This window comes from Aulonocara stuartgranti, assembly GCF_965226115.1.
Source record: "Aulonocara stuartgranti genome assembly, chromosome: 18".
NCBI classification, from domain to species: domain Eukaryota; kingdom Metazoa; phylum Chordata; class Actinopteri; order Cichliformes; family Cichlidae; genus Aulonocara; species Aulonocara stuartgranti.
Genome location: NC_138954.1, coordinates 10,202,204 through 10,226,641, shown reverse-complemented (window position 1 = coordinate 10,226,641; position 24,438 = coordinate 10,202,204). Strand labels below are relative to the sequence as shown.

Below are 24,438 nucleotides of genomic sequence, written 5' to 3'. Positions count from 1 at the left end.
ATTTGTAGAAGCAATAAAACTGATTGTAAACTGATTGTGATATAAATAAACTTGTCTAATGCTCAGGCGGTCGATATTGTTTTTCTCAGATACTAGCTGAGCATCTGATGCCATAATGATGATGATGATGATGATCATCATCAGAGCTTTCTTTGCATTATTAATGAGATGATGATGATAGGAGGAGGAATTAACACTGATTATGAGCTGTGGAAATGGAGTCATCTTCAGCTCATAAATAGACTCTTTTGCATTGCTGAAATGAGCTTCGGTATCTGTTAATTTTATTAGCCGCAACCAGCTGTCTTTATATCATTCTTCTTCAGAGCAAAAATGACAATTAGGAGCGCTTCCAGTTTTGAAATGTGAACATTATTTTGTTCCAGAACTTTACTCTGAGCTCAGTGCTGATGGGATAAACTTTGCTGATGAATCAGCTGGGTCTAGGAGGAAACGTCTGCACTTCTATCAATCAAAGAAGAGCAATTTGACTCAAATAACTACTGTACATGTGCTGAAGTAACTTAGCTTCATTTGTTTATCTCGAGTGCAGATAACTGCAGTGGGATGAGATGACTCAATACAATCTCAGAGGAAAAAGTGTTGTTTTAAAGACTTGAGAATATTTTATTAGATTGCTTTATTTTTACTGCTGAAGTTCATTCAATTTATATTTTCTCACATTAAAAAAAAAAAAAAAGAGTAATCCATCTGCTGGCTCACTGTGAACACAGTCTCATTAGATTTTTTGCTCACCTTAAAGCACAAACATCCGCTGATTCTACATTAAAGCCACTGCTTAAAGCCTGGTTGTTTTATTTTAAGATGTTTTAATAACCAGTGATTTTACATGATACACTGAGAGTTAATTACACTATATTTAGTAGTTTGGATTGTTAGCTTTCTAAAGGAAAAACATTAAAAAACCCTATGTAAATAGATAATATGCAAGTAAAACTTTATTTATATAGCACCTTTCAAGATATACAATCACAAAGTGCTTCACAAAAGTCAACAATGCATAACAAAATTAATAAATACTATGTATTTGGGGTACTTGCTTTTACAGCTTCTCTCTTATTTCCCAAGACAGAAAAACATCTTCAAGATTTTATACCAGGTGCTCTTCCTTGGGACTGGCACTATGAGTACACTAGCTTGTGACTATACACATTATTTAGTTGGCTACTGTTAGAGTGCCAGGGAAGTTCACTGGTCCCTACATCTGTTAAAGTTTACTTACCTATCAATCTTCAGGAACTGGACTTAAGTGAACTTGAGAGGTAAAGTTTCAGCGTTTTATCCCTAAACTAAAGGCCTTTGTCTCCTTCCCAAGGAGATCGGGAGGCAAACTTCATACCAGAAAATGGATGTTTGTTACCAGTTTAAATTCAAATCAAATTCAAATTTTATTTGTCACACACACACAACCATACACAGTATGACATGGGGGTGAAATGCTTGTAGCTGTACAATGCCCGACCATTAAATGACAGAAGAAAAGTTTTACAATATTTACAATTTACAGTTTACTACAGAATTTACAAATTAACTTAGGAATTTACAGTAAAGAATGTGCAAATAGCAGAAGAGATTATAAAGATTATAAAGATTATAAATTATAGGAATTATAGGAAATGTGTGGTGGTGCGTGTGGTGACGTGTGTGAGAGTCCAGTCCAGTCTTAACTAATATTAAGCCACTACTACCATTAAAAAAAGGAAAAAGAAAAGAAACACTGCAACAAAACTGATTGATAGAAAGGATTACATCAATAAGTTAATCGCTCCTTCATCTAGAAGGTTAAGCAACTGATAACACACAGTTCTGCCCAGAGCTGTGGCTGTGTGGTGCAGACCATCCACTCAGCTTAAACACTACTGAGTAGAGTCAGTTGCAAATAAACAAATTTTAGCTCAGGACCCGCTCATTTTTCATCGCCAGTGGTTATGTCATCTGTTATCATTTGAAGTTGCCAAAAATCATTGACTTCATATGGTCTCTGGTCACCATGCTGCTGCTGTCGCTTCCTGTGTAGATAGCCCTAAAGACAAGAGGAGGAGCAACAGGAACACAACACACCCACACAACAAAACCAGGTTTGCTATTCCCATAAAAGCCATTGGATCATTAAAATTAATGTTACTTGTCATAAGAAGCAGTGCAGTTTCACTAATGGTTCAGTTTTGTTTTCACTCACCTACTGGGTTAGGTGTAGGGAGGAAAAAATAATGTAATTCGGGTTAAAGCATCATCACTTTTCCATCATCCCTGTTAAAAGGGTAGCGCATTTACACCAGAGGTGGCTGATGCGTTACAATGTGATCCAAACAGGTCCTGCCTGAGCATCTTTGTGTGAGGAGCTGGTGGTTAGACTGGTTTACTGCTATGCATCACAGCACAGATGCCAAAGGATAACCTGTGTGCATCTGTTTAAAAATAAAAATGAAAAGTATTAAAAGTATTTCACACCCAGCCATGAGGAGGGGGCTCACTGATCCCTGATGAAATTTTTATTACAAAAAGACAATAACGTCTGATCATCACCAATGAAGTGAAGTTATTAGTAATTTACTGCATGTCTTCCCTTGCTCTGTCCCAGCTTTCATGTCCATTCTCCACTGTTCTGACGTATTAACGGCTCAAAAACCCACCAAGAAAAAAAGGAAATATAAATAATAAGACCAGCACTAATTGTTCTTTGCACATTTAGTGCAGCTGTGAGGTACATGTTAAAGGCTGTCTGAAATACGCTGCACTGTGCAGACACATTTGTTTTTTTAGTTCCTCTTAAAGCTGTTCAGTGCCCTTTGGCGGTGCTCAGCTTCAACTCCATTTTTTTTTAAAGTCTTTTCAGGAAAAGCTTCTTTGTGATTTGCTTATTTTCAGTGGACTTTGCTGAGTTGGATGGGAGTTTGATATGATTAAAACTGCGTTGTTTTTTTTAATGCAATTTTGCAAAACCACTAGGAAAAAGACCACACCAACTACACCTTCAAAATCAGTTTAGTCACACTGACAATTATGGGAACTTCAGCTGTTTCCCTATATCAGGGGTGCTCAATACGTCGATCGCGATCGACCAGTCGATCGCAAAGGTAGTATTGGTAGATCGCATGGCATTAAAAAAATAGATGCCAGCCTATCATCCATCCCGTCACTTGATTGATACAGGGAAGCCAGTCAGATGACATCAGATTTTTTCTGACGCTTAGGTCGCTGTGCATGCGCAAACAGCGGCGCGAAGTGTAGTAAAACTGACAAGCTAGTCAGCGAGTTAACTCCAATTTTTAGCTCTCGGTTTTTTCTCTTAAACCTGGCCGTCAGCAGCTACTGTCCGGACTATGCATCCCTGGCTGATTCAATTCAGTGCAAGTCATCAGAGTAAACTCAGGTAATGACAAAAAATTTACATAGTTAATTGTGTTGTGAAATATTGGATATTGCGGTTATGCATGTATACATTGTAGATATAAAGAATCCTCAATATATTTATAAATAAGTATATGTTTTGGATTTTTGTAGTGGGTAGATCATTTTGACTTGGTCATTTTATAAGTAGCTCACATGCGGAAAAAGTGTGAGCACCCCTGCCCTATATATTAGCATGACCCAATTGCAACCGCTGAGGCTTGGACAGGACCTTTGGATAGTTAAAGTCTGCATTTACTGACTTCTCAAGGATGATGGAGGTGAGTGGTTCATCACCGTTCTTACAGGCTTCAGTATAGCCACTTTGGAGCTGATGTTTGGACAATCGTGAAGTGGTGAAATGCCTCGGTTTGAACTTTCCCGCACAAACAAACGAACAGTCACACTTGCTTTTTTCAAGGATTGACAAGAAGTGTGAGAACAGGGAGAGCTGCAAGGACAATTCTCTCCTCCACACTCCTAAAATTACTCCCTCCTTTACTGTTCATGTTCACTGCAGACCGCCACTAACGCCTTGGCTTTCAAAGGAATGGAGACAACGTGTGATCAGAGACGTGACAAAAAGAGGATTTCCAAGTAAGATCACACTAGGAGACGACTGGAACTTGTTTACTGATATGGTTTAAGACGTATTTTTAACCCTACCTTTGTATAATGACCAGTTTTTGCTGCTTTAGTTGCTTTTATTATGATTTTGAGATTGCATCTTCTGCATTATGAAATCTCCTTTATCCACGCTGAAAGAAAAAGGACACAGGCATCACACATGTTTGTGGAAATGCCTCGTATTATCAAAAGGGATTATTTGTCATGTGATCAACTCTTACACACAGATAACATTTTCCATTTTCTACCTTCTATCGTTTTTTTTTAACATGAGCACAGAATTGGGCCTCAGATAGAAATCACGTCCATTTGCTGGCTTGATCCCTTTCATTCTGTCACGGGCCACCGGGGCAGACCGTGTGGAGTGAGTGGAGGACCCAAGAGCAAACAGAGGTGAGGACACAAAAACCGGACTTAACAGAAGGCGAGTCTTTATTTAGGGCCGAAAACTTAAGGAACAAGGCAGCAAAGCAACTGAGGGAAAACCTGAACATAGACTGGGAAAACTATGGCTAAACAAAGTACAAACTAGGACTAGTTAAGGCTGGGAAACTATGACAAGGGGTAGGGGAGATAACACAGACGACGCAACACAGACTGTAAGAAACACAGAGACTAAATACACATGAGGGATGATCAGGGGAAGTGGCCACACATGGGAACGCAGCTGACACACATGAACTTAACGACAGGACAGGAGGAGTGAGCTGAATACACAGACAGTGAATGCAGGCCTTCAAAGTAAAACAGGAAACATGAGACATGAACCGGGGAGACGTAGTACAGGGGGAGGTGACATAACTGACAGCATGAACTTGACAGTACAAGACACACAGACATAAACACACGAAGGGCAAGGGAGACGTAATGCAAGGGTGACATAATTACAAAAAGGGCTGGACTACCTTAAAGAACCTAAGCAAACAATAAACATCAAAATAGGTTAAGCATAACACACTGGGTCACACGACCCAGGACCATGACACATTCAAGTTGTGGCATCAAATAAAATGCTCTTCTTTGTTAAAAATGCCTTTTTGTTGCTGCTTTTGTCGCTACGGAGGCTTGGAGAAAAGTGTCTGACTTCAATCTAATTTTAGTAACTTACGCTTCTCAGGTGACAGCTCCTGAAAAGATTACTTATTACTTACAGCTGAATGATGTTGTGTTGACTGTCAATCTTGAGACACTTCGCAATGACTCAAAAATAGCACCAGAGTTCACATCACCTCTATGAGGTCTGCTCAGCGTGCTTCATAAATGTAAGCCGGACATCATTCCTTCTTAGCAAAAGGAAGCTTTCTGGATGTGACTTTTTAAATTAAAAAAATCATAATATAACAGTTGTACATGAGGTTGTAATCAATTAGATGCAAGCCAAACAAGTAAAAATCTAGTCCTTCAGAAAAAAAAACACAAAATGAAAAGGTAGATTTTCTTCCTCTGACTCCAGCTGTCACATTTTATGGAAAAATCATGGTTCATCAGTGAGAGATGCAGAGAGTCTTATGCTGCCACGAATGACACGATGTTCAGTTCTTTGTATAGCCTTGAGAATTCTGTGTAAGCAACATAACGTTGGACTTTGATAGCCTTGTTAGTTGTGAGCTTATAATTGCAAACAGTACAGAGTAAATATCGAGCACTTATTAGCAGTTAACAGGATTGAGAAGCCTTTTTTATTGAACACGTTTCCCTTTTTTTTTTTCTTTTTGTTCCAGATCTTAGATTTCAGACTTTTAATTTCTTTGCCTTTTGTTTTATTGTTAGGAATGAGGAACGCTGATTAGTAAGCTTTTGTTCATTGTTTTGGGCATTGTTCGGCTCAGAAGCAGATAAACTCATACTGAACCTTGATTTGCCTTTTGCAGAGAGTAAACTCGCATATTATGTACAGGTTAACAGCAACAAACCCAAATCAAATTGTCAGTTAAAGATCATATTAAAAGACAGACACATAATCTTTTAGTTTGCTTTTTTTATGCAATAACATAATTAACACTTTCTGCTTTGTAACAGGGTCTGATGTGGAAACAGTGCCATGATTATGGCGTCTGTTTCATAACCACAGTGCAGGTTTTGCGGTGGAAACATGGTGATTTTTGACTGAAGACACATTTTTGGCATTTCAATTTGTTTCTTTGTTACACAGTCACATTCAAAAGGTGTGAAGATTGTGAAAGAACGCCAACGAGATGGATGCATTTACACCTTTTCAGTGACTGGATTCAAGTCTGAATGCTTCTTGGCTGCATTTGCACTCTGCAATTTTTAGATCTGATAGTTATCCAGTTGGCCCTCTGGATGCATGAAGTGGTTAGAGATTGCTAAGCTATTTGACTGCCGATAAGCAATCTGTAACTTTCCAAACCTGACATTCACAGCCCATTCACGGTCAGCTGTGCAGGGACAAAGACAAGAGAGGCAGGATTTGTATCTCTTTTGCTCTTTTCCCCCCCCCTTTTTGATAGAGCCATTTCTTTCACCTTCACAGTGACTCAAACACTGTTTCAGGAGACTGAATCCCATTTTTCCAATAAGATGCATCTTCCTCTCAGATTATGGTTATGGCAGCTCAGGACCGTTTGTCTGATACGGTCCGATAACAGACAAAGTCTCGGCAACTTGTTCTGGTTGAGCATTAGCAGGATAACGTCCACCATGAACATTCAGAATGCCTCTGGTGTCCAGACTAAATTCATACTGCAGGTTCAATTCCAATTGTTCCATCAGAGCTGTTCAGCTTGCATTAAATTACCAGCTTAAACTGGCTTTAGTCACACTTGAGCAATTTTGACCAAGTGACCCTGACAAATCAGATTCAGGACAAAATGTGCATGTTGATCTGATGTGTTTCACTCATTTAGAAAACCTGACAAATAATAAAACAGCAAAGAAAAAAGCCCAATATTGGCCGGGTGATATGGATCATATGCACAATTTCCAGCTCAGTGAACAACATTTCATCTTAAATTGTTTTTGACATGGGCTGGACTATTTGCAGTGCCTCTTTTGCACTACAGAGATTTAGGTTCCCATGACAAGATGCTGGTATTGATATAATTTGATTTAATGCAGAGCTCCTCCATCAGAGAGGAAGAAAAAGGAGCCCGAAGCAGCTCTGTATGCACCCGGGAAAATTGCTTACTCTTCGGCACCTCTGGAAGTGTAATCAGTGAGCGGGATACCAAAGAAAGCCTTTGTCGAACAGCCATGACACCATCTCTTCAATGAGGGGGGGATGATGGGATATACATCAAAGTCGCCTCTGTAATTGGGAGTGTTTCGACTGAAGGGCAGACAACGTGGTACAGGAAATGATTTAATGTCACATCAGCAAAACACCGCAGGGCTACAGAAGCTGCCTCTGTCTTCTCGGCCGTCTGGTGCTTAAAACTTAAACTTTCTTCTGCAACTTTTCTTTTGTCTTTTCTTGTTTCACTTATAAACTTAAAACAGAGCTCTGCTCCTTTGCTCTGTTTTTGGACAAGAAGCACACTGTTTAGGCAAACCCCGTGTCTCCATAATTAATAACCTTGGCATCCAATATGTTTCTAATCTGGAGAAGGAATGCTCATGGCATAGAGAAGGAGACTATGCCAAATACAAAAAAAAAAAGTTGGATCATTTCTCTCTCGCGCCATGGAGGGCACGCTCATTAATCACGCCTAAAGAGCTGAGTAATGTTGCGGGCCTCGTGTGTCTGTGGAGCCAGATGACAGAAAAGCAAAGAAATTCGGTTTTATTGTAGTGCTTCTCGCCAGCCGTCGTCTTCCATTTGCTCTTAACCATGACAACGGCAGCAGCTATCATCTATCTCCTGATGTTGTGCCACAAGGTATGATCCATTTATCATAGTTTAACCTTTTCAGATCCTTTGCTGCTCTCTCTGGCGCTGAATGACGAAGGTGCTCCACATGCTAAAGCCTATCATCTACCAAAGATTAAAACGCAGAGAAGCTTTAAATCACCATTCGGCTCATGGCATAAGCCTCGGGAAATCTTCCCTCCACATCCTTTATGTTAAAAATGTATAACTTGACCAGTGATTCCCTAACCACAGAATGCCAAAAGGCACGAAATGCAAGATTACTCCATTGAGGGAATGCTTATCGAGAGGCAGTCTCCTCTCCCCTCCACCCCACCCTTCACCAGTAATTGCTTTCCAGGCCTGCACCGGAAAGAGCCTGGAGCTGTGTTATGTTTGGCGGGAGCAGAATACTCTGGAGATAAGTTGAATTCCAAGACTATGCTCCAATTGGGACTACTGTGGCATAACGAAACCACTATTCTCCTCTCTTCAGTCAGGAGAGCCGTTTTAGTATTCCAACATTGTCTTTGCATAAAAATAGCAGTTATCTGTCACTGATGTTTCCTTCATTTTGTGTTGTAATTTAAACCCTGTGAATGGTACAAAGCACAAAGACAGAACTCTCTCACACACACACGTTTGTGCTCTTTTTCCACACAGCCCTGCAGACTTCACAAACACTGTTAGTTCACATCAGATGACTACAGAGTCCTTGGCCATAACGGCCTAATTGGGGAGTTTTCTGTCTTGCTTTCCAGCTGGCTGATTGCAGAGCGAAATCCTAATGAACAGTGAAAAATAGCTTCGTTGCGCAGCGAAGATGTGGCTGTCTGAGATGAAATATTCAAACGTCTCACTTCTCCAGCTGTCACTAAAGCTGCGTTTGGGGGAAGGATGCCTTGTCATGTCTCCTTGGCACAGATGGCTTCGCATGCTCATGCCTTCAAGCGAAGTGTACCTAGTCAGAGTATTTCCAGCCCTGATATGTCTAAAAAAATCCACTCTGACCACAGTTTGTGCTGTCTCAGTGGGATTGCTTGCTGCTGCCGCACAACAGTTTCTGTTTTTTTGGCCATACTGGAGCTGCGGCTCTGAGGGCGGCACAAATAAAAGAAAAATACTAATATTACAAGATTTGGTGAGCTATTATGATTCCCTGAGGAGCAATCACATATTGCCACATAAGCGGTGACATTTATGTCGTTAGTGAAAGTCAGTGATAGCTTTTGGATAAATTTTAATGAACGTGGATCCTCATTAATTTGCCCAATTATTTGAATTTCATCACAGACCACCATAAGGCAACACACTGGTTTATGACTTATAAAACTGATGAACTTCCAATTAAGTAAGAACCTCTGGGGCTTAAAAAAAGCCACCACAAAAGTACTAAAAATCTACAATTTTTCCAGTTACCTCTTAAGGCTGGCTCCCAACAATGTTCAAAATGCTAAAAGGTGGAAATCCAAAATGCAAATTTCAAAAATAAATTCTCACATCAAGGTGGGTACATACATCTTTTATGTACAGTCTGTGGTCAGGACACCAAAACTGCTGAGTGTGTAAATAGGAGAGGCAGAAAGCATGCGATGAAATGACATTAAATTATAGGTTTAAAATGTCATCAAAACACTACTTTTCTTTGTCTTAAGCAGAACACTGATTTGCACTTCAACATGTTGTCAGGATGGTGAAGGTGGCGATGAATAACATCAATTTAAAAAAAAAAAGCGGTATAGTAAGTCAGAGCTGAGACGTGAGCAGGTGGAGGTTACATTAACTGCAACAAGCACAACCTCCAACCTAACATCAGCTATTGACATGTCCAGATCATCAGCTTAGAGACCCCGGGGCGCAAATGCGTGATGCTCCCCAGCAAGCTTGATTGACAGAATAGTTTTAAATCATTATAGAGGAGACCGGGCCTCATGAATGCCACTTTGCTAAGCATTTTCTCAACTTTAATATTGACTCCATTGAATTTCACACTGAATGAAAAATTACCTTTTTCATTTGCTAAAATTCCTGTTGAAGAAGTCAAGGTTGAACTTTTTTTAAATAAAGATCATTTGGGGGAATTTACCTTGATTTCAGAAAAATGCTGGCAGGCAACAAATATGGGGAAATGAGAGATTCTGCTTCTCTAACAAGTTCACTCAATAGGTCATCTGTGTAAGCTGCTATTACATAATATAATAGCCCTTGAGCAAGTGGATATAAAATGCTTGCTGGTGCCATCATCTTTTGATGGATTGAAGCTCGGCACCGGAGAAACCTTGAGAGTGAAACATTTTAATGTATTTAATCCTGAAAATGGTTTTAACCCAAACCATGATCTTCATCCAAATATTAAACATGTAGTTTAATGCAGTGATTCCCAAACTTTTTTTTGCTAGGCCCCCCTTTGTTTTAAAAGAAAAATGTTTGGGCCTAAAAATCAAGAATGTGGGATACTGTTTGTCCGTGATTTGGAGAGCCCAGTGTGTGCTCCCGACGCAGGGAAAACCAATTCTGCAGGGGAAACCTACCTTGGCACTTGTGCAGGTGAAGCCAAAGGGAAGATATTCTTCACCATATTTTCTAGGAAGGAAGTTGTTTTGGAAACATATTTGGCGATGCTTCATATCCTGCTATGCGTTTGTGTGGAAGCCCTGTCAAAAACCTGTCAATTATGCTAGCAGAGTCCAAACGTTCTTTTTTTTTTCTCTTTTCATACCGCTACCGCTCCACTGTGGGTTTTTCTGTCCAGGCATGGTTGCATTGGCAGTGTGTTTCATTGAAATTTTAAAACATTAAGCTATTGCCAATCATTTTATTACGGTGGATCAAAATCTGATGGCACTTTTCTGCAGTCATATTTCCATCAATTTTGATAAGATCCCCAACACCACTGGTTGAACGGCAGCCCTATAATGTGACACGTTTTACAGATGAGTATAGACACTGAGTGTTGTACCTCAATTCTGACCTCGTCTGTACATACTGACAAAGATTTGAACCAAAAACATCCAATTTGGTGAGACCTGATTTTCAGTCCAGTTCTTGTGTAATTTGGCATACCTTAGCCTTTTCACCCCGTTTCCCTTCCTTATTAATGGTCCTTCCACTGATACAATTTCTGAAGAGGCTTCAGGGTCAGATGCATCTCTCAGGTTCGCCTACTGTAGATAGTTTTTTAGGCCTGCCACTTCTTCCTTTGTCCTCTACTTGTGCAGTTTACGGACGCACTTCACATAGTCCTTTACAAAGCAGCATTTTGGTGCACAAATACTATTATATGCCCATCAGACTGTTATCTTTGTCATTTTTAGTAAATTCATTAAAAGAAATTGTGACAGGCTGCTAGTAACAAGTTCCTGAAGATGTATCACTTCTTCATTGTCGGAGTTGTGTGTTTTTTTAAAGGTTGAATGGTCATTATTAGGTGGCCATAAAAATCAACAAAAACATTAATGTAAAAATGGTCAAGTACAAGGCCGGGACTAAAAATGAGGGGAAAAGCAGCCAATGTCCAAAGATACATTAAGAGACTTCCAGAAAGCCTAATGAACTATTGTTGAAGACCACTTAAATACAAGGTAATACAAGCAAAATACAAAGAAATGAGAGGTGTCACTTAACTGTAGATGAAAGAAACAAATAGTTTATATTGGAGAACATCAGCTACTCAGCAACCAGGCTGCTTCTCTTGGTTTTGACCTTTAATCACAGGAAAAATCCACCTGTTTCCTTTCTCTCCAGCCACATATAAGGACCTTAGCCTCCCTTTCTTAAGTGATATCCTGCATGTCAGGTGGAGACCTGACATGCAGGATATCACTTTTTACAAAATTTGCATGTTTTTTGGTGTCAGGAAGGCAATCAGAGGAAGACAGACGCTTTCTTGTCCTCCTATCTCCACTGAGAGACAGACAAGAGTGGTTTCCAGTCCTCCTCCTCCTCCTCCACCTTCTCACTGAGAAAATAAAAAGCAGGATAGTGCAAGAAGAAAGGAAACCCTTAGGGATTTCACTCCATCTTTCACTTCTGTGTCAGTTTCTGCCTCCTCCTTCACTCTCTTGTCTCATTCTCTCAGGCTGAACCTTTCCTGGCTCCTATATTCTCTTTTATCATTCTCTTCGTCCTTCCCCTTCCCCAGTTTTGTCCTTTTCTCTCATTCTCTTTGCCCTTACTCTACAAGAGTTTCTTTCCCTTTTCATCTCCACCCTAAGTTTCTTTCTCTGCTTTCTTATCTGGTCACTCTCATTCACAGCACAAGTCCAGGCCCACCAATGCTGCTGTGTAGCTCAAAATAAATTACCTTTCACTCTGAACTGAATCAAACATGTGGTGTTGAAACTTCTGGCTATGAAATAATTAATGGATTTCAAATGCATACATGCATTTATTTATTCATCTATTTATTTCAAAGATGGTTCAAACAGTCATAGAGAAAATCATTTTAAGGACTCTGGCAAATGCTTTAGCATCTTGGCCAAGTGTCTGCAGAAGATATATAAGATTCCAAATGGTTTCTGGGCTGTCATGAGTTTAATACTCTGGTGGAAGATAAAGTGAAGCGGTCAAAGGCTGACTGACACTGCGCCCGTGTGCCAGCCAGCTGATATCTTGGAGAGATCAATATGGCGGCGAGGTCAGCAAGCAAAGATGAGGAAGACAAATGTTCGACTCAGTATGTTTTTTTCTCCCCAAACAATGATCATTCAACACTGCAGGAGAACACATTTGAGACAAGGCCAACAACTTTTACACTTTAATACACACAGAAAAACCTCAGCCACGTTTTCAGGTACATAAAAAGTTCACGGAAAGTTTTTGAAGACTTTACCGTGCTGCACGCTATAGTAGCCTGCGCATTCAGATCATAGAGTATTGATTGGAGTTTGCAGTGAGAGAACAAGACGGGTAACATAATAGCAGGTTTCAAGCAGCATAAATGATGTTCAGTGGTGCTCCGGCCCTAATTGATATCCCTTGTTGCCAAAATGTCAAAAAAATCTATTGCCAAGAGAAAAAATAAATTAGTAGTTTACTTATGATGCTCGGCTGCTCCAGTTCACTCGAGGGAAATCAATTCTCATCCCTAGCTGGGCTTACTGACGCATTACAGACAAATCCTCATCAAATCAAAACATGCATGGTCACTGAATATTGGCATTTGAGGCAGTGAGAAAAAAAAGATGGTGCTGCGTGCCCTGGGTTTCCGAAAATATGACAGCAATGACTCATTTCGTATTTACTTTTGCTCTGCTTGACTTTGGAGAGATCTATGTGACCTAGCTGCACAATAATTCCAAGTCAGAGTCAAAGAGCTAAACAGCCAGTGGCACATCGACTGCACCTCTGGGTAAATACTAACCCTAACTGCATTTGAATGTTTTCTATTAAACGAGGTCCATAACCCACACTGGTTAAATCAAATTCACAACATTAAAAGTTTTCCCATATTTGAAAGAAGCATATTTAGCACAAATCTCACAGATATAATACAATTAAAGGTTGGACTCCAAAGCAGAATAGGAGTGTCGGGCACAAATGTACCTACTTCTTACATGCAAATTGTGGTCTGGACTCCAGAGTGGACATGGACAACTATCACATTTGCAGTATTGGTAAATACTGCATTAGCTTTCTGCATAGAGAGGTGTATTGTAAGGCTGCAACCACACATCCCTCTCTTTACAAAATCGTCTTCTCACCTTAACTCTAAAACCAAGTTTTTTAACCACTGTTAAAGAAGTAATGACTCAAAAAGGCCCTCTGTATATAAACCACCCTGGAAGCCAATTACAAGCTTCAAACTCTTTAACTGGGATCTTTGTTGCATGTCACAAATTTCCTGCCAGCGCTTTACTGTCACTGTAAGGTAAGAAAAGATCCAAAATACTAAACATGAACTACAAGAAAAGAAACAGCCTTTTACTAAATGTGTCCACAAATTTAAGGTGTAAAACTCATGTTGAGATACCACAGACACAGAAAAAGTGTGAATAACAGTGATTGCATATTAAACAAATAAAATTTGCATGTGTTATTAACAGATTCAGCCATAATGTTAATTTCCTGTTTTGTTTTGAAGCCATTTGGATAATATGGTGAAAGTGTGGATTTGGCCAAATATCTGACTGCTGTTCTGCTCAGTTTTAACAGCATAACCAGAAAACCAAATAACACCTTTAATTTTAGACAACTGAGAAAAATTTCATCACATCTAATAAAAAAAAAACATTTAAAATATGATAATATATATAACTTTGGGATACTAATTTGACACAACCTAAAACATAATGACTTAAAACCCTTTTGTTTTTAAAAGCAGCCGATACATCCTTCCCTTGAGAAATATATAGAGAGAAATGGAAGCCTAAATCAGCATGTCAGTCATGCTGTCTTCATTCCTGCCACACATGGGCTGACTAGAAACACAGATCGGAAATCACCATGATGACATGTAAAGTAAATACACCCAAAAGGTGACAAACGTGCATTTTCTGTAGAGCAGAGCTACTCGGAGGAAAAACTCACGAAGAAATACAAGCAGCATGTCTCCTGAGAAAACTGCCAGCTGAACTTTTCAGGCAGCATTAAAGGTTTCCACACTTGTTGGTTTCTGCACCGGTGAGATTTCTTTTAGTGAATAATAGTTCTACAATCTGTTGCCGACCTCGATTACTTTGTCACAAGATTAAATGACTCTTCAGATCCTCTGGTGTTTAATTTAAAAGAAGTTCATTTACCAACCCGGCTACTTTTTCTGATGTTCAGGAACAGTGGGTTGACTCCCAGATGTGGCTGGAACATACTCACGTTGCATATTTGTCTCATTTGTACAGCCACAGCCTCATCTAAGAGCAGGTCCAATTACTCATATGTAAATCAGCCTATGACATAATCTGATGACTTAATGCTCGTTTTCTAGCAGGTAGCAGATACTGTTTTTTAAGACAGAGATGGCAGCACAAATTGGCCTGTCACTCATGGTGTCTTCAGTCCTGCCACTGACGGATTACTGTATGCACCGTCTGGACACAAGCCCAGCAGAGCTCAGGGGCCAGAGAAGTGACTGTTCTTGTTTAAAACTCGATTAAACAACCACTCAGATGCAAAATGACTGCAGATGTAAAATTGCTAGAAAGAGGTGGAATGACAAGGAAAGGATACAAAATGACTACAGATGCACAAAGTGACAACAAAAAGATTTAACTTGTCTGCTGAGAGACTAAAAATGACATCAAATATATTTAAAATGGCAATAGACCAATGCAAAAATAACTACTGAAACAAAATAACAACAGAGGTACAAAATGACTACAAAAATAGGTAAAATTACTTTAGATAGATGCAAAATGTCTATAGAGAGAGTGAGAATCAGTAAAGCAAGATGCAAACTGATTGCAGAGACACATAAAACAATGAGGGGAATTACAATGAAAAAGAATAGATACTAAATGTCTAGACAGAAGTAAATGGGCAATTATGCAAAAAATATCAAAGAGGCATAGAACAATTAAACAGGTAAAATTCTATTTCAGGGATGCAAAAATGATAGAAGAGACACAAAATGACTCAAAAGTGAAAGAAAATAGCTAAAAATCAATGTAAAGCAGTGCAAAAGAGACTAAAAGATAAAATTCAGTTGAAAAAGAGGACTACTACAGAGAGATGTGAAATGATAATGAGTGGAGCCTAAATTGCACTAGAGCAATAAAAAAATGACTACTAGTGAAGGGATGCAAAAAGCCTATATGGACATAAAATGAGCACAGATCGATGCAAAATGCGAGGGAAGTAAAGAAAAAAAGGAAATCACGGCTAAAAAAAAAGAAGTAATAAGTAATAAGAGTATTAAGGCATATGACAGTAGAGGGATACAAAATGAGATCAGCAACTCAAAGCGATTAAAGAAGACTTAAAGAAACAGCAACTACAAATAGCCACAAATCATATTGGTGTTTTGCTCCTGCACATCTGAATGAATGATTGTGGCCAGAACGTTTCTCCAAATTTGTCATTCTTAAATCCAGCTGTTTCAGACAGTCGCGAGAGCCCACCAGCCAAACCGCCTGCATGGTAGTACGCTGTGCCTGCACGCTTACTGAAAACGCCTTCACAAGGTGAATGGGTCTGCTTTACTTGCAGAGGCTTCGCTCCCCGGTACTCTCATTGATTGTTTTCTCCTGGCTTGGTAAACAGATGGCAGTCAATACAACCCCACAATGACGTCAGAGTTCACCTAGCTGCGGGTCTCCTGGGCTTATCAATTAGAGCTTAAGAATGCAGTCGAGGATTTCATTTGTAGCCTAAGCTGTTATTAGTAACGACAGGTGGGTATTGAATGTGGCGCAACGCAGCGCCGGAGAAAATTGTGATAAATGACAGAGAGGATGCTCTCTCTCTCTCTTTCTCTCTCTCTCTAAAGACAGCTACTGGTCGTCAGGACAAGAGGAAATTTGCGTGAGTGCGGCTCAGGCTGGGAAAGATTCAGTGCCGAAAAAAGGGGTTTGGAGAAAAGTAAAACTTTCAAAAGCTTTGATGCCTACTCTGCTGGGCATTCACCACGTGTTAAAGCGAACCACGCGCCCGTTCTCTGCGTTATGAGACACGCACTCAGCCACATCTGTTTACCTTATGGTCGATGATGCTGTTGTATCCCTGGAGGATCGGGGGGTGAGGCTTGGCGACCCCGACGGAGGCTTCGGTGGGCCGCCGCAGCTGTTCATGCTGCCTGATGCGCGTGTCGTTGGCGTCTCTGGAAGCGCCGTTGAAGCTGCCGTTGTACACGAGGAACAAGCTGGCGCACAGGAGAAGCACGAGAAGCACGGCTACCCCATGGCGCTGACACAAAGACACAAGCAGATGCGGGCAAATTAGCCGAGTTCCACCGGACTGAGTTTAACCTGCACCTACGGACTTCATGCAAGATGAGCGGCAGCAGCAGGCGCTGGTTTGTCAGTAAAAGCCCAACTTCCTGTAATGCATGTCACGTGCGACCAAAAACTTAAAAACAGCTTTTATCGAACTATGATAAGGGCACAGCTAATGTTTATGACGCTGTCAGGCTGTTAATTATCTTCTTTACTTAGTTTGCATGCATTAATATTAATCATCAGGTGCGTTGAGGAGCACATGTGTACTGTAATTTACAGTAGGTGCCACACCTCAGAGGACACCAACAGCTTTTAAGTAAAAGTTCTAATAAAAAAGAAAAATAAATCACCTATGTGAATTCATGCCAATCGTACATGAACAGGATGAGCAGCTCACGGCACTTTCAATTTGTTTTCTTTTCTTTATTTCTTTAAAAAAATAGTTTAGAATTAATGCTTATCAGTTAATATTAAAGCAACACGGATATTGTTCACTTTCTACAGTGTATCCGTATTAAACGGAGACAAATCTAGCATCCAGCGCGCTGTGCTGTAGTGGAGCTTTAGTGCCAAACAGAGCGCACAGCTGGACGCCCATTGTTCTGATCCTAATCTTTTGATCCGACACTGTACGCCACAGCGGCGTTATGTCGATTATAGCGCACTTGACGGAACAATGCTGGATTTAAAAGCGAGCACAAACAGTTTGACTGCGGGGTTACATGGCAAAACCCTTTACCATAGGTGTCTTCATTTTGCGGCGCGCTGTCTTATCGCTGCGGTTCAGTGCGTAAGGCTCCACTTTCACTCATGGTCCAGCGTCATCTGCTCGCCTCCCGAATGCACTCCAGTCCGTCCGCGCTGTACCAGCCCGCCTGCCTCTGCCCGTGTGTCTTCAGACTGGAGCCCAAGCGCAATTCATACAGAGGAGACCGCGACAGATGTTCACTGTTGTACCTCTGCTGGGTCTTAATGCCCCCCGAGTTCTTTAGGAGCCGGTGAGTGGAGGCGCAGCGTTTTTAATTAAACAGACTACTGCAAAAGAGTGATAAGACCTATTTGCTAAACGTTATTTCCTGCTGAGGCATATTTGATGTAAATCTGCGCAATTAAACTAGAGTACAGTGAGCCCACTCTGTCATCTTTTGACGTCTGCTGCATTATCCATGGGATGGATTATAAAGACAAGAGAAGTTATGGCTTTACAGTGCAGACGTTATCTGGCACAACTCCCTGAATGTCTGTCACTCAGTGGTGAAACCACATGTTCATTCGTGCGCTGTGTTTATGTTCAAACTACACTGTACTCGAGTATTTCAGTTTTTAGATCTCCTCATACTTCCACTGTAGACTAGAGATTCTTTGTAGATTGTACTCCAGTCTGCAAAGAATCCCATTCATCACGTCCTTCCTTAAGAAATTAGACTCTTAAGGCGGTGTTACTTATTAAACTACTCCATCACATCCAACCATAAGCTGCACACATTACTGCACCAGCAATAGGATATGGAAAAACTCAAAAAGAGCCCATTTCTATAATCGTGAAGGACACTTTTTACTTTTACCCACCATTGTTGCTGAACTGCTTTAACCTGTAAAGCTGTATTTAAGTAAATGAATCCTTCCTCTTCTCCATTCAGCGCATCAGAACACAGATTTAAAAACAGTTAAAATCTTTATTTCCTTTTCATTGTTTTTGAGTTTTCCACACTTTTTAAAAATATAATTGATTTTACTTAATTTTCTCTTATTTTTAAAATTTGTTGAAAGCTAGGTGTAAAATGCCACCACACTGAAACCAATAAATAACCTAAAACTAAATACTTTTACATCAATATCATATCAAATTGAATCTGTAGTACAGTAATCCAGTGAACTTACAACGAGCATTAATGAATGGAGCGTGTCTGCAGGAATGATACACTGTTAAAAACATAAAGAAGCAGTTGATCATCCCAGTAGAAATCTAATTCTGTTAAACTTTAGGGAAATTGGTCTGTCCTATTAGAAACCAACAAGCATCATCAATCAGTTTTACCTGCTTTGATTCAAATTAAAGTGACAACTGGACAGGTATTAGATCAAGTCTTTTGTTTGAGGAGGAACACTAGGAGCACTGCTGGATGCCTACAAAATAACCTCCAGTGGGATACTCAGAGGCTTTAATGAGGACATGACCCCCTTAAGCAGGACCTGTGCTTACAGCCCAGCACCTTGCAGTGTGCCTGGAATTCACCAGAAAACACCAGAATGGGTGGCCTGGAGACACCATGGAAAACATTATATTACCTGCAACATCTATGAGAAGAATAGGGTAGCAGTAGTGAACCTGCCAGTCCTGTTGTTCTCTGGTGAATGCCAATTGAGCTGCACAGCGCTGGTGTATAAGCACAGGTACCACTGAAGGATATTGGGCCCTGATACCAGCCTTATGGAGTTGGTTTCTAACAGTTTGGTCAGAAACATACACATAACCCACTGGAAGTAATGTTGTGAGACTTTGGCTGTATTCCTCTCATTTCCCTGCACACAAAGGAGCAGACACCGGTCCTGCTGGTGGACTCATGCATTTCCACACTCCTGCCTATTTCCCAGTATCACCTCCATGCTCTACAGACTGTGCCGGGAGAACCATATTATTCTTAGCAATTATAGATCAATTTGTTTTAAGATTCTCTGGACTCTAGGATGCCTTTGAAAACAATCTTGTTAACAGCTAGTTATATTTTCAGGATATACCAATAAAGTAGAGAAACAGAGAGATTCATGGACCTGCTTTGATATTTTCTATCACATCTTTTAGAATAATGGTGAAATGTCTAAAATACACATTTATGCTTTTATTTTATCATCTATTGAACATTTATGCAACTTAGCATGTCTTATTTTCATTAACATATAATGTTGGAAAACTTACCATTTAAAAAAGGAAAAAAATATATTAAAGACATAAAAAAAACCTACTGCATACTCTGATGATTTTTTTTTTAGATATAGATTATTTGCTAATTACATAAGTGTATGGATGTCATGCTACTTCTGAAAGTTAAATCAACACAAAGCAGAGATCATAATATCTGAGGTAAAACAGTTCATCTTTAATCACTGAACATTTGAATAAGAAACAGAACAAAAGTCAGTTTAGAAAAAGAATATTGCAAATGTTAAACCATTTCTAATTCAAGTTGACAAAGAAAAAATAACAGATTTTTAAAAATAAATTCTCTGGTTGGAGCCAATTAAATTACCAGCCTAACTAGTTCTAGCTAGCACATTCCTCAAACCCTGTAAGCTGACCTCTTCTGCAGCCCTACTCAGAATCTAAAGGACACAGCCATCATTTTCAAAATAAACCTCAAGATACTTTTTGGCTTTTACTTTAGGTGCCCCATAATTTTTTGCCTTGACACCAAGACATATTCCACATTTTGTTGTTTGTGATTGTTTTGTTTATTTCCAATTGTTTACTTTGGTGTTTTGACTTGTGCTACACTTTTTTGACATTCTATTTATTTAGTTTAGTTTTTTTATGCGTGCATTAAACGTGTTATAGAAATAAAACTGAATGGGGTTAAAATGAGACAGTTGAGCCAAATGACACAGAAAAACATCTTTTGATTAGATCTTTACAAAAGTTGCCAGCAATAAACAAGGTCTCATCTTGTCGTCTGCCATTCTTTCTTCTGTGACTGCAAGTTGTTGTGTCAGATCTTGGACCGCCCTCCCTCACTTATCTGCACTCAACCCCTCCTAATCTTATTGGCATGGAGTGCTGCAAGTGCTACAGCTCAGAGGATGTTTTTATATGTGTTATATTACTGACTGGCCTCACAAGCCAAAGAAGACAAGTTTTGCTTATGTCTTGATCTTAAAAGACTAGAAGCAACAGAATTCTCAAAAGAGGTCAAAATCCAGGCAGGCAGAATATATTTTGGCAGAAAATAAAATGTAATATATATCATATGCTTGTTTTAAAAATGTCATCTGTTTATTAAAGTACTTTTTTTCTATTTCCATGCCCTCGTCACAATCCCGGGTCAATAATTTGTTTTATTCATTCTGTAGGATTATGAAATACTTATGTTCACTTTTTGAGAACCTCTGAGTTTTGTAACTTAAATTTCTAGTTTTTGGTTCTTGGTTGCGTTCATATATCTTCTCTTTTTCGTGTCTCGTCTCTGTGTTCTGTCTTCAGCGTCTCCTTTTGACGTCTGTTTTGTTCTTTGGTTTTCTCCATCTATCATGTCTCCATGTCTGATTATTCCCCAGTCCCAGCGTCAGCCTCACCTGAGTCTCTATGCGTTGCTGCCTGCTTTATTTTGTTAGTCCCCTATCGTGTTTGTGTATGTTCACTTTTGCTTCCCATGTGTCATTAGTCAGATTTAGTTCACCTCTGTTCACTTGTGTGTTCCATCTCCTGATTTCCTTATGTGTACATTTAAGCTCTAAGTTTTCTTCTGTTTGTTGTGGTGATCTCCTCTCATATTGTGTGTACTCCTGTTTGTGGGTCTGCCAAGACTAGTTTTTTAGTCATTCTGTTCCAGCTCTGCTCTGCCTTTGTTTGTTAAGTCTGCCAGCTAATAAAGTGGAGATTTCAGTTAAGTCATTGACTTAAGAGTCATTGCTTAACTGCTTAAGTTGTGTGGCGTATATACTCTGGAAAAGATGGACGTGGTCACCTTTGGTTTTTTGGACTGATCTAAAGCATGATTAGCAAGGTGTATATATATACTGTACAGGTATAAATGCACACAGACTGGTTAACCAATATCAGGTAAAACGCAACACTAGATTTTCACTCACCATAACTAGAGTATGGGCTTCCTGGAAGAGTTGTTAGTAAAAAAAACAAAGACAGGACAAATTGCAGCTGAGATTTCCAGTTCAGTGATCCAAATTAGTTGAGATGAGGCCTCGGTGAATTATTTTTTAAATTCCCCTCATGTACAGTTGTATTAAAGAGAAAGTATTGCCTACCTTTGAGGATGTTTTTGGCTCATACAGCACTTTGAAAACAGGGTTAGCCTAAGTAGATGATCTACAGGTTTTCATATTATCACACAGCATAGTCACCATTTACAATTTTACTCCACAAAATGTCCTCATGCTCGTGGTTTCCCACAGATCTCAGTCACTGGACCGATCTTGTTCAGTTTCTGTCTGGCGCCCCTTGCCCATGTAAAGTGTTCTAGCACTGTTATCCATTTACTGCCAGTTGTATAACTTAGCCAGTCTGGAAGAAAATCTGGGTTCACAGCATTTCTGCCTCACGCTATTTCTTATGTACCTGAACTCAAATAATGTTCAAGTCCTTGTTCTTGGTCCTGATCATATTTCTAACGGTGCTGCTCAGTAAGTAACTGATCCGAAGCAATCGGAGTTTTACATCTTTGATTAACATCTCAGTTTTAACCAGCATTTCACAAGTGCCTTTTGACTCGATATAACATTGCCATGCTCCTCTGTAGCTGAGCACATTAAAATCTATCATTTCCTCATATTATTACAACTTGTTATGCATATATCTTAGTGATGTATATGTTTGGCACTTAATCCACTTTTTGGTCACTGTTTTGAAGCACCTTTTAACTCTGCCTTAGAAAACGTTAGGGACATAAAGGTTATTATTATTAAATTATTAAATGTTTGGCCTCAGAGGTTGTCACTTCCATAAAAAACCAGCGGTGTGGCTTTGGCATAAAACAACTCAATTACAATTCATGACTCAGCATAAATTACATCTTTGTTTACTGGAATAAAGGAAGATGTCAACCAGAGCAACAGAGTGGCTGAATAATGTTTTTGTAATATGTTTTGAGCAGCAAAATAGTTCAATGGCACAGATGAAGAAGACATGTAAGGTTTTAGTAACACGGGCAGCACTTGTTGGCTCATTTTGTTTATAGTTTTAATCTTTGCTCAGGTAAAAAATATATATATGCAGATTATAACCAGCTTTAAGCAGCTTTCCAGCAATTCCATTCTGCACGAAGCACCACATATGACAATATGACAGCATTAAATATAGAGAGGAGTGGCTGCATGTTTCACCCCCATTTGCTAGTGATTGTGTATAATCTGCTTATGAAAAAAAGATCCCCAAGGGAGACGCAAGAGAGACTTCCCAGAAGCAATAACTCACATCAGTGTTGCCATCTGAGTCACTGGGGGAAAATGTGCAATAAAACAGCGAAAGGTTGGAAGGCTGAACAATAACAACAATAACAAAAACAGCATATGAGAACAGGACTTTCACAGAAAGTCTGTTTTCGAAGAGTGCACCGATTGCTGCGTGGTTAGAGGGCATGCATATCTCTGAGCTTTAGCGGGGATATTTGGGGAAACGTGGGCAATTTGGCAAATCGACAAAGCATTCTCAGGAGCACAAATTATTTACTCGGCGGCTGTTTTTCCACTGCTGCTGCTGATGTCGTGAATTTTAAAATCCCAATCATATTTGTGACGTAAAACTGTAACGCCCCATAACAACGTCCACAGACATTTGACTTCAACTTCCAGGGGATTAAAAGACAACACGGTCTGATTTTTTGTGCTCATATTCCCTCTTGGGAAACCAGACAAAAGTGTTACAAAAGTCTACACAAGCACGTAGAAGCAAGCAGGACGTCTGTGCAACACCTTCACTTTAATTCCCCCCCGAGTCGGGTTTTATCTACAGTCCCGAGAGGAGAGTGATGCCTCAAACTGAAAGCTGGAAAATAATGAAAATTTGCAGCATAATATGAACACGAGGAAGCTTTGCTCGATCCATCTTTACAGAGATGGATTTAATGAATTCTTCTGTATCTTCATTATTAGTGCAGCCTATTGCGGCATTTAATACTTCTCCAAAGGATTTAAATGAACGGATTTATTTTTGTGGAAATGCCACGACCAGGATTACTACAGCTTGGATGTTATGCTGGTGCTTTTACATTATACATGAATCTGTTGTAAGATAAAAGGATCAAACCTCCACTGTGAGTTTGTAGAAACTGTTATAAAGCCAGAAACAGAGAAGTCAGTTGTTGCAGCTGCTCTCGTTAAAGTAGTAACTGGTTTTTCCCCCCTGCGTGCTATAAAAAGTCTGGTTTCTGTGAACTCTAACTGTGCTCTCTTTTAAAACAAGTTCCACTGAGTATTCATGAGGGGCCAGTGCAGATCTCTGCTGTGTGGGCGCTTCGGCTCTATATACTCTTACCATCACCATCAGACCATGAGAAGCCATACAAATTTAAAATGTAATCACCACCGCAAGCAATCTAGCATGCCAGCAGCAGCTGGAGCATGTTGATCGACTGCAATGATCCCTGGAGTACTGAGGTTATGACGCTGCAAAATCTGATTGTCAGGGCCAGCACGATGATGATGATGATGATGGTAGTTGTAATGCTGCTGAGTATGCGGACAATGAAGGATGCTGATTGGCAGGTGTTTGCCTTCTTCAATGTGCGGGCATGCTCAGTCGCCTAGTTATTACTTGCCATAGGCCATGCCATGTCTGATTGTCTGTGGCCCACGTCTGCACTATATTTCTCCCTTTTATGTTGTCTCTAATCCGATGCAGATCTGAATCCCGCCTCTGATTTATGAGTGAAAGCTGCTCCCCACGGTGCTGCAGGAGGGGGACTTTGACAAGAGAATCATACTGGCTTTTTGTCCTTTCCATAATTAGAGAGTACATCCAATTCACCCCGTTCATTACCCTTGGGCCCAGTGACA

At 39.9% G+C, this 24,438-nt stretch overlaps 1 protein-coding gene and 1 long non-coding RNA gene across 4 annotated transcripts in view; one reads left to right on the top strand and one right to left on the bottom strand.

Annotated features, from left to right (window-relative positions):
• Nucleotides 1-18,496, bottom strand: part of st6galnac5a (ST6 (alpha-N-acetyl-neuraminyl-2,3-beta-galactosyl-1,3)-N-acetylgalactosaminide alpha-2,6-sialyltransferase 5a) — a 68,082-nt gene extending 49,586 nt beyond the window's left edge. The window contains exons 1-2 of one of the 2 annotated variants that reach the window (XM_082514833.1): nt 17,456-18,496; nt 16,475-16,684 (exon numbers count right to left, since the gene is read on the bottom strand). In XM_082514833.1, the coding sequence (XP_082370959.1) occupies nt 16,475-16,684; nt 17,456-17,470 (225 nt within the window). In that variant the 5' untranslated portion in view covers nt 17,471-18,496. The remainder of the gene's footprint in view (nt 1-16,474; nt 16,685-17,455) is intronic. The other variant, XM_082514832.1, reaches the window with a different exon arrangement.
• On the top strand, nt 3,230-24,433 carry LOC309694649. 2 transcript variants are annotated; one of them, XR_014272946.1, is made up of 4 exons: nt 3,230-3,394; nt 3,932-4,008; nt 4,318-4,431; nt 24,392-24,433. It is a non-coding gene; the product is annotated as an uncharacterized lncRNA (long non-coding RNA). The 2 variants fall into 2 exon arrangements; XR_014272947.1 differs by lacking the exon at nt 24,392-24,433 and adding an exon at nt 16,269-16,443.
• Nucleotides 24,434-24,438: the final 5 nt, after the last annotated feature.